This window comes from Anabas testudineus, chromosome 2 (genome assembly GCF_900324465.2).
Source record: "Anabas testudineus chromosome 2, fAnaTes1.2, whole genome shotgun sequence".
Lineage (NCBI taxonomy): Eukaryota > Metazoa > Chordata > Actinopteri > Anabantiformes > Anabantidae > Anabas > Anabas testudineus.
The window spans coordinates 4,477,273-4,493,413 of record NC_046611.1 but is presented as its reverse complement, the minus strand read 5'-3'; the positions used below and the strand labels follow the sequence as shown (position 1 = coordinate 4,493,413).

At 41.8% G+C, this 16,141-nt stretch overlaps 1 protein-coding gene across 1 annotated transcript in view; it reads left to right on the top strand.

Moving 5' to 3' along the window:
• Nucleotides 1–16,141, top strand: part of LOC113164835 (receptor tyrosine-protein kinase erbB-4-like) — a 213,877-nt gene that overhangs the window by 185,131 nt on the left and 12,605 nt on the right. Inside the window, exon 20 of the mRNA XM_026364347.1 lies at nucleotides 3,881–4,066. Coding sequence (XP_026220132.1) covers nucleotides 3,881–4,066 — 186 coding nt within the window. The remainder of the gene's footprint in view (nucleotides 1–3,880; nucleotides 4,067–16,141) is intronic.

Here is a 16,141-nt window from a genome sequence, read left to right as displayed (position 1 = left end):
TATCTATATGGCGACAATTTGTGTCTGTTTTCGTCTGTGTGTGCAGAGGTTTGTGTGTCTGAGCTGTAAAGGCTTAGCCTTGTCGGAGAGATGGCCGAGGCTGTCACTTTGTGGGATTGTGCATTCAGCGGTAAATTCTTATGAGAGTACCATCTCAGTCAGAGGCAGTAATAAAGTGAGCTCCACTACGCTGTACAGCCAGGCATGTATTGAACCAGACTCTATTAACAAACAGCACTTGTTTATGAGATATGGTTTTATTGGAATCCAGGAATGATGGAGAGGAGAAAAAGACGGGGATGGGAGGAAGCTGGGGAGTTTCCAATTCCTCCTACATCATCTTTGTCACTGTTCTCCTTTTCTGTCACTCTATACTTTCGCACACGCAGGTTTTCACAGCTGTTATTTTTTACTTATTTACTCTAGAAGGATGGTAGTTCTTGGATGTCAGAAATTTGCCTGCCTGTTTAATTCTTCTTTTTATTCCTCTTACTTACTAACTAAACAAACTAATTAATGAAAATTAATTGACAGTTTTGTTAGTGGACCTATCATTTGAGTCATTTTTCAATCAATAAAATACCCTGAATCTTCTAGTTCCAGCTCCCCAGAGGCTGAATAACCTTGGGTTTTGATTGTTAGTCACACAGAACATACAAATTGACAGCATCCCCTGGAAATTTGTATTTGAGTATTTTACAACATTTTCTGACATTGTCTTGCCAAATAAACAACAAAAAGAGATTGTTAGTTGAATAGATAATCAAAATAATTGTGAGTTGCAGCCTAATATGTCAGAAATCTAAAAATAGGAGATGTATTAGCATGCTAAATCTAATTAATCCTAATCAAAGTTTTGAAGACATTTATTAAACCACCTTCATGCAGCCAAGTCTTCACGTGGTATATCACAGTAAAGCCTGTTTTTATATTAAGTGTGTTTATTGTGAAACACATGCTGGTAGTGAATGCAATCAGCAGTTCGTTCAGCATTTATGTTTCAGAGGGTTGCATGTGTTGCAATTTACATAAAGTCTATGAGCATACAATTTGTAAACTCAAATACTGTAGGAAGTCAAACTAAACAGATCAAAAAGTATTTCCAGAAACACAGACTAGGTGCTATTTCTGGGCTTGTGCCAGTCCAGTTCTCTTTTCGCAAACCTTCAAAGAACCACTCTGCTTTTCCACGTGTTAGAGAACCACCGTAGAGCCACATCATTACGCCGCTGTATCCGTCTATCTATACTGCTTTCCCAGCAATGCTTCCGCCAAGTACAGCAACACTGGCCGACAATGGTAAAGTGTTGTTCCTGGCTTTGTGCGTTCCCATCCAGCCAGGCCTGGGCCAACACAGTTGTGCTGAGCTCAGTTTTTTTAAATGGCAATCACCAAGCTTTATTTGGTCTTATTGGTCATGATCATGCACCCACCCCAGCCCCTGACGTAGCGATTCTAGCCCAGCAAAGACTTGATGTTGTCCTCCTCAATAGACTAAACTAATGTAACATGGCACTGCTGCACATTCCTTTTGCTTTTCTGCACAATTTCTTCCTCTCCTCTTCTTCCTCGTGCATCTTCCCTCCTCCTCCTCCCTTCCCTCTCTTCCTCTCTCCCTGTTTCTCCCAGTGCGGGTCTCTGTGTCCACCCAGAGCCAATATGCTCTGTCTGCTGGCTTGTTAAACAGCAATCTAAAGTCAGGCTCACGCCTCGCCACTGGGAAACTAGCCACTGGAGTGCCAGCTCCAAACACACTCTGAAAATCCACACACATATATGCACACACACACACACACACACACACACACACTCTCACATAACCAAACAGCACACACTTTACAACAAAAGCCTCCCCAGTTGGAGGTAGCCTCACGTGTGAGAGATGCAGGCTGATTTGTTTGTGTTGGCAAATGCGTGAATTTAAGCTGGTTGATTATTTGAAGCCTGATAATACACTAATTGAATGTGTTTCAATGCACACTCTCTCCCTCTCTGTTACACCACTGTAACATGCACCAGCTTTGCACGGCTCTGCCAGTCTGTCACCCACTATGTGTGTGTGTGTGTAAGGAAAAGTGAGCAAGTAAGCTAGATGGGAAAGGAGGGTCAGCCGGCAGTAATGGAGGTCAGCGTTCAGGGAGATGAGAGAGACACCACAACACACACACATTCAAGTACACAGAAGTCCTCGTAACATTTGCCCCAAGAGCAGAAAGCAAGAGCCAGAGTTTAGCCTGACATGGTTTACGACTCCTGGGTCTTTGGGGATCACAGAGTGAGAATAAAGACGCTTTTTCCTCCTTTCTGTTTCACACACTGATGTCCTTCCTCCTCTTTTCTCTCTCTCTTCATCCCAAGGGGTGAGGTACACCCTGTGTAGAGGTACCCACAGCTGTATAGTCGCGCAGTTGAGGGGGAAGCAGGTGGTTTTATGAAGTAGAGATGTAGTGGCACTACTTTGGGCTGGGAGGCTGTGTTTAAATCAGGGCACTGATGGTGCCAAAAGCCTCTCTATGGCCTATGGCCCCCATCCTGTTTAGAATTAATCTACTCACACCCACCACCACTCTCCCTCTAAGGTCATTCTTTAGCATCTAAATTTAAAAAGGCACCTCATCTATCTATCAGCTGCCCCGGGGCCATGCCTGGATATACACCTCTACGACCATTTGCCGTATGCAGAGACAGTGTGTGTGTGTGTGTGTGTGTCCTTGAGTATGTGAGCGTGAGTGTTTTAGAGAGCTGCCAAGAGAGTGCGTGTGCATGTGAGAGTGTGTGAATGAGAGTGAGAGCGCAGGAGAGGCACTAGGAGATGAGGAGAACGACTGAAGTGAGTGTTTCCAAGCAATGACTGAGCGCAGCTTCTGCTCTGCCGTAATGCATATACACGCCGGCCACAAGTACCAGCCCTCGCCATCATAACACTTCATCACCGCCGCACATCTTTCTGCTCGCAGCTCCGTAATAACAATTACCCAACGTTGAGTCCCAACTGCTCAAACCTCTACATCCATCTGCTGCAGAAAGAGATGAGAGGGAAGCCAAAATGCATTTACACGCCAAATCAAACAAGAGAGAAAAATTAAGCCGGTCATGAAATCAGACACATAGTGACTTTGTATAGGGGAAACTCCAGGAATTATTTTAATTATAAGTGTGTCTGACTCACTTCTTGGTGTTTTTAGTATACTGATGCAACATTTAAGAACTTCTCTGTGTTATCCATGTTAAAATATAGATAAAAAAGCTGTGTTTGTGCAGCATTGAAGAAGGTTTCTGTAGGATTTTCTCTCATAGTGAGAATGCTCAGTGGACAGATGCTGTGCATGCAGATATAGTGATCATCCCACAAGTCTTAATTTATGCATCTGACTCCACCTCCAGTAGAAAGTCTTTGGAATACAGTGCAGAATTATTTCTATCTTATGAACACAATGAACTGTACTATGCCAGACATTATACTGTATGTTAAAAACAAAGTTTAAATTAAAATTAAAACCTGTGGTGATAGTATAAAACTGTGTGCTCCTAAAAGTATGCAGTAGAGTTCCCTGTTTGTAATTTTTAAAGAGAACATAAAAAAACAGAAATATTGGAGCACACTCAGGCGTATCAGCACTCTGCTATAGTGGGATCCATGTGGGGTTAAACTGCTTCTGTTTCTTACAATATTCTGCTTTTACTCTTAATAAAGTAGCTAATCCCTGTTCGGTCTGCGGGGAAGGAAGTGTGTGCCGGGAGTTACTCCGAAAAAATTAGATATGTCAATCACCAGAGCTGTTTTGTTTGGTGTAAACAGAAGAGGAGCTGAGTGTATCCCCAGCCGTGAAAAGCAACAGTCGTCTTAGTCCATTTTTATCCTTCACCCCCTCTCACCCAGGAGGCCCTGATCATGGCCAGCATGGAGCACCCCCACCTGGTGCGTCTGCTGGGCGTCTGCCTGAGCCCCACTATCCAGCTGGTCACCCAGCTCATGCCCCACGGCTGCCTCCTCGACTACGTGCACGAGCACAAGGACAACATCGGATCGCAGCTGCTGCTCAACTGGTGTGTCCAGATCGCCAAGGTAAGAGACGATGCCGTCCGGTGGAGTGTTACTGTACTGTATGTGTTGGCAGCTGTGAAGGTTCACATATATTTTAATGGGTTCATGTTGTGTGAGTCTACCTGCTGTTCCCCTGAGTGTCATCAGGTCCAGTGGCAACACAACAAACTATCACAAATCTCTCTGGGTTTACTTATTCAGGTTATCTTTTTTTTTTCTGCATTGTAGTCCAGGCTTAGTGACAACATATCAAACATGAGCATCAGATTACAGCAGCTGCAAGTTTGAAAGTGTTGAGATTTGGGCTTGTGTTGACTTTTTGGTATGAATCTCTTCCAATTCGCCCCTGTTGATCCTAATTATTGTCACTGCTTGACACGCTAATCATTTTCACAACCCTCCACAGTGACATGATAGACCACTGACGTTGTTAAGCAGCCGACAGCCTAGGTTGCCTTGACTCTGTATTGTAAGCACATACTGTAAACACACATTATTGTATCAGCAAATGAGTGACAGCACACGATATTATCAAATTAAAGGCCCATTCTTTGCTGCCCAAACAAAATCTGCACTAGAATCACTGAAACAGCAGTGATGCTTGAAATATTGTGTGTACTTTTGCTTACCCAAAGAACATTTGTGTTTTGTTTGCAAATTAAGTCGACTGTTTGATCGTGGTAAGATTTAACTTCTCTGGGTTATAACTCTGGGATGGCAGTAGGGTGCTGAGCTGCTATTACATGCTGTGCAGGCAGACATCTGCTGTGATGCTGCAGAGGCATTCCCCTCCCCTCCATTAGCTCCAGAAGCAGCTGCAGCAAAAAATTGTCTCACAAAAGGCTGATTCACTGCTGGAGTTGATCAAGCGGATTAGATTACATACAGGACAAAAGCAGTGATACCTTCTACTGTAGTTAATGCTGTGGTTCTACCTACTGAGGTTTATGTCAGGAACTTTTCTATTTTTAGTCATGGGGTTTGCAGTTGTCTATAGGACAGGGTTGGTGGTTCAACTATTGAATCCCGAATCTTAAATTCAGCTACTTGTCCTTAAAAAGAAGAGTAATAAACTATCAGTGAAATCTGAAGCATTCAAGCTAATCTAGAAAATGCAAAGAAGTGACGTCTTCTTCACAGCACCAGAAGATCCCAGTGCCTAATAATATAACTTTATATCAGGCTGCTGATACTTTGTCCTGTGTTTTTCTTTCTTTGTCCAGTTTAGTAGAAATGTGTTTGTTTTGTTGTTTTAGCCACGTTGCCTTGTTGCAATTAAACAGTGCAAGTTGTTTTGCTTTTTACCAAATAGCTTCAAATGCATTACCACCCTGTGGATTATATTTGCATGTTGCTTAGTAAATCCACAGTGAGTGAGAGTGCAGCATTTAATTAAGAATATATACATAGAAATTTGTTTTCGAGGCAATGGTGTAACAATAGCGTGTTTTTAATTACACGTGGGTAAGTAATATTATAAAATAAAACCAAACAATAAAATGCCAACACTACACATGAGGCAAGACTGATTTTTCAAATGGAGCCACAACGTTCAGCCATAAGGAGTTGAACAGCTGCTCATAGCCTTGTTGCCATTAGTTGCCATTAGCATGCTACCATTAACAAACAGTAATCCCATCAAATGCAAGTTCACAAATGACCTGCTGTGCATCAAAACTCTTTTCACAGATTTGTTTTTCCTGAAAAAAGCTCTTCAAACTGGAACTGTCATGAACAATACTGCATATTCTGTAGTTTCGTTATGGTCAGTGATGAGAGTTGGTTTGATGGAGTGGGAGTTTAGTGGGAGGACTTAACCCTTTATTCCTTCATGATGATGGATTGAGGAGCATGTTACTTAAGCTGGGACTTATTGTGATAATTGGATTTGATTTCACCTGTGGCAGCTGAAGGGCAACTGTCAGTTTCCTACTGGTTCTGAAAGTGAAAAAGCAAGAGAGACGATTATTCACCTTTGTCCTCGGGCTACATGGCTCAGTGACATTTAGTTTAGCAAAGTGATTGATTGTGACTGATAGGAATAATTCTTGTGATTATTTTGCAGTGTAAGTAACACAGCTTGATTGATTGGTTGGAAATCATACGTTATTTGTTCTACTGAGTGAATTAGTGAATCAATTTGGTGTAATTTCTAGGGGTCACGCTTCCATTATGTCAGTAATAAGTATCTCAATGCTGGTTAGTCTCGCAACACCTGAGTTCGGGCCATAAATATCGATCTCTTGGTGGCGCTAGAAGAAAAGTCAGGATCACCATGACACATCCCTAGTCTTGATGTCGCAAGACTGAGCTAAACTTAGAACATGAAGAATATGATAGCAGGTCTGTGTGCTCAGCTGCAGCAAGCCGTCCATTTAACAACACATGTTTTCTAGACTCAACAACCATAGCACATGGAGTTAAAATGCTCACAGCATTAAAGCCAGTTTGCTTGGTTCCTCTCTGTTGTATTCCCCTCTTCAAAGGTCCTCCATCACATAGCCCCAAGGTTTTTTCCAAGCGAGTAAAAGAGCATTGATATCTTTGCATTTGTGCGTGCGTTTTCATGTCACTGTGTATATGTGAGCACATGCTCGTGGGTATTTGGGCATGTCGAATAAATAACTGGCCGCCCTCTTCTCTCAGTGATCTTTGCGCTCTCAAGGTAATGACGGGGAACCTCTCCGCCAGGAGAAAGAGCATCCTTCCGAAGAGACACAATTTTCTCGCAAAGGGGAGAATAATTTTCCCTCGGTCTTCAGTTATCTTTGAAAAGGGTGTTGTTAAGATAGAGGATAGGAGAGAAGGAGAGAGTGAAAGAAGGTATTAAAAGATCAGAGAGAGTGCAGAAAATGGTCTTTACAGCACACTGAAGGCCATAGCAAGTGGGAACTAATACCAAGGATTTATAGAGTACTGTTTGGTGAACATACTGTATAGAAAGTGCATACATTGCTCCAAAAGCACCTTATAGTATTCAGGTTCTTCACTTAGTGGTTTTAGTAAAAGTAGCTTCCAGAACGGAAAATGAATGTGCATTTTTTATCCAGAAAGCAGTGACAGCAGAGAGAGAGCTTCTCTGTTTTCCATTTCCACCATAAAGGCAACTCATCCCCCCCCACCCCACCGCACCGCCACAACAACAGCACAAACACCGGCCGTATGTGGGCTCTGACCTGGGCAGGTGACCGCTGCGCTGCAAATTGATTGGCCAAGGCCTGTCGCCAGGCAGTGACTCTTCATCACTGAGTGTTTTGGGCATTGAGATAATGGCCCCCATTAATCTACTGTGCAGCCACACTCAGGACTGCCCCGCTGCCGCGCACACACATCGACTGACGCTCACACACACAGAGGACTCTTTACATCTGTGTGAATGGCCTTTAATTTATTAGTCTCAGTCTTTCCTTTCTTCTGTTGTCCTCCTTCCTTTTCTTTTTGCTCCTTTCCTTTATTTATTTACCTTTTTCCTTTTGCTTATGCATTAAGTTCTTTCTTTACCTCTTTTTACTGTATTTTCTCGAGATAAATTTCTTTGCTTGTCTTCTCCTTTATTTACTTTCCCATGTCCATTCCTCATTTGGCTTCCTTGTTTCATTTCTGGTCCTTTCTTCTTTCATCCTGTAATTTCCTCCTTTCCTCTTGTTTCCTGTCCTTTCCTTTGTTTCCTTTTCATTCTTCATCTTTCGTGACCTTGTCTTCCCTTTGTTCCATTTCATGTCCTTTCTTTCTCTTTTATTCACTTGTAAACAGCTACATCTCCTTTCCTTTTAGAAATCTGCCCAAGCACCATGTGCTCAGCTTAACAGAGGTTAGAGTTTGCCCCTTATCTCCTTGTACATTCCCCACTCAAGGCCACATGTTCTCAACTGATTGTATGTGTGTTAATATGTGTGCATAGTTGTAGAAAAGGAATTTTTCAGGGCATAAAAATGACCTCCTTCTTGCCTTTCTTTCTGCCTCTCCCTGTTTCCAATTGAATCTCTTCTCCCACCACAGTATCTCTCTTTCTCGTTCTCTCTCACTCACACACGCACATAGTATTTTTTTCATTAGGTTTTGGATTATTAATGGAATAATTAGTTTTGGGATGTATTTTAATGAACAAATCAATCACTGAATTAAATATGGGATTGGAACTGAGTGAATGCAGGGTTACGGGAGTCTTTTAATTTGGCTCTCCTCTCCTCTCCTCTGCTTTCTCTTTCTCTCCTTCTTTCACAGTCTCTCTCCTCAGGCTCAGTGTAATGCAAGTAGAATAGATTCAGCAAGTAGCTGTCCACTCATTGAAATGATTGGCTTTGGCACTGAAGCCTGGGTTGGATGAGGGTCTTGATTAGCTTTTGGGGCAATGGAAGTTGGATGACGGTTGTACTGGGGGGCTGTGGAGGGAGGACTTGTATCTAGGCCATATCCAGGCCGTCGGTGAGGGAGTAGAGTGATTCGTATAAACATACCCACTGGCGAACTGGTGGAATGACATTAGCACAACATGCCCTGCAGAAAAACCCTCCAGTTGGAGTCGGGCTGTGCTGTCATGGCTGCTCTGGATGGTGTTTTACAGATTGACAGTGCTAATGATGCAGTCCAACGCTGACCTTAAAAAAAAAAAAGAAGAAGTTTCTCCAAGACGTGCCTGATGCTGCTCTGTGATTAAAATATGCATGGCACCATGTGTGCACAAGCAATGGTGTGATCATTAATACTGTATTTACTCTAAGTGCTTTGAGCTATGTGAATGGAAAACTTAACATACCTTTACACATTCAAAGAAACACGCACACTTTTTTATTCTGGCCAAATCAGCACACACCTCCCACTACTGCTTAGTCAGGGAAAGGAAAAGTAAAATCTCTGGGCTTCTGCTCTTTGCTCCCCTATGTGTGCATTCATGTGTGGTTGTGTGTGTTAATAATCTGGTGGGGACGCACAGTGGTGTACACTTTCACATCAACGGAAGTGTATGTGTTTAGATTTGCATCCTGCGGTGGCTCCCCGGAGATGTCACCCGGTGGCAGGGGATCCAATCTGGTCAAGCTTAGTGTGGAGCCCTCAGTGTCAGTCGCTTCCCTGCAAACGCTGCTCTGTGCTGAGCAGACACATCTCGCCTGTACTCATTAGCCAAGTCTTAACACTTCTTTCTCCTCCTGCTCTATCTATTTCCCTCCCTCCTTCCCTCCCCCTATCCTTCATCTTTCCCTCCCTCGCTGGCAGATGGATTCCAGTCTTTGCTTTGAATGAAATCACCTTCTCTCCAGTTTCTATCATGTCATCGCATCTCAATGAGAAGAACAACCTTAATGGACTCTGGCTCACAACTTGCTCATGTGGGGCCTGAACATGTGTATTTACATTCTGCTGAAATTGCCTGGGTTTGCTTGTTTTTTCCTCCCTGACACAGACAGGATATACATTATTTTCATCAGGGATCTCATCATCCATAATTCTCTCTTATTTATTTCTGCAGTAAAGACATTGTTGTTTTTGTTGTTTTACTGTTTCGTGATGAATTTATTTCCATCATGGCAACAAATCACATTCCACCACCCGTCTGAATGAACTGGGTACAAAAACACTTTTTTAAAAACAGCATGTAATGTGAAAAGAATATGTGATATTTTCAATTTCTTGAATACAACACGGTGTCCACTTTCTAAACCTAATTCCACTCCAAAAAATATTACAATTTGTTAAGTACTGTGCCAAACGCGCCGTGTTACTGTGTCCATCATTTGCATTCTTTCACACATCACAGGTGCAAACATTTGCATAGATGAAGAAGAGTGAATGTGCCGCAGAACAACAGTAATTCTGAACAGGAGAAGCACCAAGCAGGGAGCTGATCACTAAAAGAGGAACTACCTACTGTATATCACATCGATGTGGTTTAGTATAAAAAGAAAACCATACTTTGCAACTTGCTCCGCAGCAATTAGCAAACATTAGTATTGCACATTGTGAAACCCCTTTTGTAATGATGGTAACACAGATGGTATCATAAAAAACACGGTAATTCATATGTCAGTCCAAATTTTGGCAACATGGCAACATATATATCTTGGGCATTTTTGAATACATACAGTATGGAACAAAACCAAAATCTGTTCATTTCTGAACTGAGCACTGTGCTTTTCAGTGTCAACATTGGTTGGGTACTTGCTCCACCCCGTAAATGTACATTTATACATGAGATATACACTCAGCCTTCCTCGTCTGAGTTGTCCTTCTAATTTAAAACTGCTTTTCTTTAAACCTTTACTTCTGATATCCCAGGTGTGACTGTTTAAATAATGGAATTGACTTTAACTATAGTTCCGAGAGCTACTGTAATATCAGCTTGTTGCTATCGTGTAACTATGAAGAAGTGGTGCTGCAGCAAGAGCAATTAGCTGCGGATTGATTGTTCTATGCACTGAAAGGCAATTAAGATTATTAACTGTGGAGAAACATGACTCCTGACAACAATGTCCATTTAAATTCCTGTTAACAGTTGATGCACAGAGGTGATGTAGCCTGGAGGTGAAATGTGTTTTTCACTTCAGCGTAGTTATCGTTGCTGTGTCGAATGTGTAGAAAAGTCTGATGTGTGTCAGAGAACATCAGAAGCATAGTTAGATCAAAGCTGATATGAGTGTGACAGTGAAGCCCTTCACAGTGTTCAGTGCAGGATAAGCTCAAACACGCCAAGTCACTTCTGGTTTGTTGCAGTTTTGTGGAGCTTAACTTAAAGTTTGGTTTTATTTTGGATCTCGCTCCAACATTCATGAAGCTGTGTCTCATTGATCTAATCTTTTTTAAGTGCTAATGGAGAAATCGCAATAGGGCTGAAGTAGCATTGAACTAGCATGTCAACAGATCTGTGTTCATGAGCAATCTCTTACTTGGTGATGAAGACCAGGGGACTGGGCGGGGTCAGTTTACCTTGACTAGGTGGTGTTTAATAAAAAGATTTATACTGCATTCAGATAGGATGAAATACTTTTGGTTGATAGCCTTAGTTTATGTATCTGCCACCATAAACATTCACTTTCTTCTCTTCCATCTTGTTTTTTCTACTACAGCACATTATCTACACATTATACTAAGCTTTAAGTTATAGTGAATTTAATACTGTCAGCAGGCTGTATGGTAGTGATCCACGTTCAGCACTTCATTTCCCCAGAGCTCCATTAATAATGCAGTGCCAAAATTCTTTTTGGGAAGCACATCACGTCGTGATTACAAAACAGTGCAATATCATCCTACATCACATAAAAAACTAAACAAAAACAATTAATGTGCACCCAGAGCATCTTTTCTCTTCCTCCAAGGCAAACACATACTTTCTCTCACACACACATACACATATAGCCCGGTCCCCAGGGGTGTCCCTGCTGATGCAACAAAATGAAGAAACAGGCCACAGACTGAGGAGGAAGAGTACGAAGTGATGTGGAGAGCGGGCGGTAGAGGGATAAGACCCCTGGGTCTTTCTAATTATCTGTAAGGATCAGCAGTGCTCAAGGATGCATGAGGGGAGGGATTTGACTGCCAGATCCACTGGGTAGGAAGGCCTGATTGGACCGGTCACCTCACTCCATACACACCCGTTACTCATGACGCCTGAAGCCGAGGCTCATTAGACACAGGCTGACACACGCGTGTAGATGAACGGTGGCGGTGCAAATTTGCGGGGATTCTCCTTCATCTCCTCATGACCGTGCATTTCTGAGATGTGCTGCATAGAACTTCATTTTCTTTTCTTTTTTTTTCTATTATCACATCCGAAGATAACTCAGCGAGGTTCTGATACGAATCAATTTTGTCCAATCAAGTTTTCATTCACTTCAATCCATGCTTATTATAAACAAACTGGATGGTGTAAGCTGGGAAAATAATAGCATTTTGTTATTTGTTTGTGTGCCGATGCAAGCATGCATTCCAATAAGCCATCGCTCCTGCAATCACTCATGTACGTTCATATACCTGTGTTTACACGTGTATGTATTAGAATCAACAGGCCGATGTGTCCCTTCCTATATCAGATGTCTCCAGTGGGCAGGTCGAATAGGGACGAGTCTGACAGCTTTTCACCGTGATAATTATCTGCTGTGATTAAAAATTAGAACTTCTCAGTGTCACAGCAAGTAAAAGACAAATTATAGGGATTATTGTGAAGGTTGAATGCTGCACTGGGTGTATAGCTTGGCGCTCAGCTGATTAAAATAAGGATCAGACGTCCCCACTCTGTTTATTTCTCCCTCCCTCCCTCGTGCATTCTTGCCTCCTCTCTGTTTGGTTCACCTGTCGAGTACAGAGGCTGCTGAGCCGTCCACGAAAACCCATCATTACTGTCCTTGCGGCTGCCCATCGGCCATCTCAGACTTCATAGGATCTCACTCAAGCGCCGTTAATTGATGGATGGCGTTTAGCTGCATAGCTGCAAATGTCATCTTTTGTTGCAGCTAATTATAGATTTGATGGCACTAGTGTCTTTGATTGTGACTGAATAACTTGTAATGCAATGTTATCACTGTCTTTGCTCAGAAGAGCTGAAATTTCTGTGGCTGATCAAAAAGTTACTGTTTTTCTCTTTCTAATTCCTCTGCAGCTGAAAAAAAAATATTGACATTTGCTCATGTAAATTTGCCAGCAGCGGTCTTTTATTGCCTGCACAGTGACATTTTGGAAGGATCTTTCTGTCCCACAGGGGAGTTGAGATCGTGGCGACAGAGCTTAGATAGTTTTACATTTGGCTCTTTCTCTCTCTCTCTCTCTTGAGGTGGATATGATTAAGAATGGAAGCAGGAAGATATCAAGCGCTGATAAGTTCTAACATTGTTGTTGAGATCTACTCCCACTGAGGGAATTTCACCCTCTCTTGCTTTGACATGCTTCATCTCACCCCTCGAATCCCACACTGTGTACACACCTTGGCTGCACTGGGAAGCACACACTCTCATAAACTCTCAGCTCAGATAGATGGGTGCTTTTTTTTTCACTGTGGTTCAAGAACGGCTGAATGCAGAGTAAATGGGCCAGCACCCCGACTGCTGTGCCACCACTGAGCTGTCATTCAATAGTCACATTATGTCACATCCACCTGGAACGTTCATCAACCATCCGAACCATCCTGCAATGCAGTTTAGAACTTATTGATTTCTGTGGTGATACTTTGAACGCTCCAATATCTTAGCACATTATCTAAATCTTCTTTTTCTTGCATTTTTCCCATTTGCTGTGTGCTGAAGTGCTTTAGAAATATATTTGACCTGACTTTTCATAACAAAATCTCCTAAATAAAGTTTGAATTTGTTGCTGTATGCGCTCACGTGAATCCACAGATGATTAAGGAGAAGCACTTGTGGACAGTGACTGGCTCATTCTCACACCATCTATTTTTCTTTTTCCCACACACCAGCACACAGATTTTTTTTTTTCCACACACACGCTTTGGAGACTGCCAGCTCGGTGGGGCTGCCTTCCATTCTATCTCCTGCTCTGCACACAGCGCATGACAGACGACCACCTGCGCCACCTGAGCAGACCCATTGTGCGCACTCCTTATCACACTGGTCCCAGTTCTCGGCGTGTAGACAGTAGCGTATTGCTTACATTGTTGCTGCCTCTTCACCCATTAGGTGGGGCGGCGGGGTTTGCCGCAGGGGTTTTGGTGAGCGATGGGGAGTGGGGTGCACCCCATGCAGTGCTCTTATCACTCCCTCTAGAAACAGGCACCTCACCTTCTAGTTCCTTTAAGAAACTGAGCATACGGTATTTTTTCCAGCTTTTCTTGGCATGAAGTCTCAAATAGCTCATGATCCTGTAAGAGTTATTCTACACAGAACTGTACCATTAAAACTATTTAACCGGTGATGGTTCCCACTGCTTCCTAAAAGAGCATGTTGCCTGGCAACAAATATAAAAAAAGTCATGCTAAATACATTTTGCAATTGCGTCAAGTTAGCGAATGGCTCATGTTGTTAATATTTCAGACAAATAGCATATGTGCTGAAGCCCAGAGTTGAATTTATTACCTGCTGTAGTTCATCATGTCCATCCTCCTCATCCTCCACTTACCTTCCAACTGCTCTCCTTTCTACCTAGCATCTTTTATTCCACAGCATTTTTCTCCCCTGCTGAGGTGTACTGCTCCCTGCAGTTTCACACTGCTCCACTCCTTTTTTCATGCCTGGTTTCATCCTCTTGTTTTCCCCCATTACTGAAGACTCAGATCTTTAGTCTGCTTTTCTTCCTGTTAGAATGAGAGTGGTAATGGGTCACAGACCAGCCATGACCTCGTCTGCTGTGCGCTTCAGAAAACGTTTAGTGTCTGTAAACAATTCAGCAGTCTGCAGAGATGAGAACGGACCTTCAGAGTAGTTTAAAATGAGTTTTTATCCTGCCAAGGAGCCATCATTGGGTCAGAGGAGGATAAACTATAAAGACTATTCACAACAAACCAAATACTCTCACAAGTCATTAGACTGAAAAGAACAATTGAAAGCCTGATTTCCTACATATTACTCTCACTTCAGATTTATAATAAGCTTGTTGACTTAGAATCACACAGGAACAAAGCAGGGCAGCGCAGAATATGAGCAAAACAAACATTTGAGTTGGAGGTGAAGATGACAACCACGCAAGGCAAACTGGTGATGTTCTAACAGTTAAGGTGCAAACCACATCATACCACAGCATCCACAGTACAGCATCCAAACTGAGTCTGAATTCATCCATTTTATCATATTTAAATCTTTGTTGTTTTGCTGCATTAATATTAAATTGTTTGTTGTGTTTTTTCAATGTCTCTGCAGTTTATTCACAGAACTACACACAGCATCTAATGGCTAACAACACCTCTGATTTGTCCATAAGTGCGCTCTGACTCTTGCAAACCTTGAATAAACAGCTGGTGAAAAGTTCCATGAAGTATAATGTTTTTCACAAAAAAAAATTATACACACACATATACAGTATATATATATATATATATATATATATATATATATATATATATATATATATATATATATATATATTAGACTACTATAGAAGCTAAGGGCTTAAAACATACCCCTGTGTCATTTTAAATGTGCAGCAGTGCTGGTGGGTCCACGACCTTAGCGCTCCAAAGTAGAATGTGGCTCACAAAGCTCTCTGTGTGCTGTGAGAGCTGAGAAAAGCTGCTGGGGAAAAATGCTTCATGAGACCTTTCTTATAAGGGTCAAGTAGATGTTGTCTGGAAATGAAGGCCTTTCCTGAACTCGATAAATGTATTCAAGCTGCTGCTGTGGTTGACAGTGACCATTTGCCTGGTTTTGACATAAAGTCAACATAAAAAAAAACTACCTCACTTGAAACTCGCGTTGGATAAAACTGTCTGATAAATAAATAAATGGAAATGTAATGGAAATGGAAATGAAAAAAAATCAAGCCTTAACCTCAGATCATAGGTCTTTTTTCACAGTCAGCTTTCTTTTTTGTTTTGTTTTTGTACAAAAACCAAAGGTTTTGCTCCAATAGCTTGAAAAATTAGGACATTTATAGGTACAAGTTCTGAGTGAACGTAACCAGACGTCCTTGACATCGGTACGCGCTCACTGCAACCTTATTTTTCTGTTCCAAGTCACCTTGTGTGAGGTTGTATGTTACATGTCATTGTTGAGTCTCAGGGTGTCACAGACTTTAAGTTGTACTTCTGCTAAGTCCACAAGGGCTTAGGTCTGTCTCGCTGCAAATTCAGCAAGTGCTTAAAGGCTCTGATATGAACTTTAGGAGCCTTTCACGTGGATTGAGTTTCTGCAAACCTGAGGACTTTTAAGAAAGCACTGTATATTAGTCAACTTTGTAAATCAATAAATTATATAGCTTTTGTGCATATCATCATAGGTTTTTACATACTTTAGAATTTTATTTTTTTGCTTAAATATTATCTAAAACTGTTTTTTTTACACAAGTGAAAAAACTAAATGGGAAAAAATATTCCTATTTATTTGTTTATTTAAAGAAAAAAAGATCCAATGTTAAATATTTGATCCTGTAACTATGTGAACCTGTGCTTTCATTAACTGCTGTGACCTCCTTTATGCAGCAATAACTTTTACCAAATGTTGT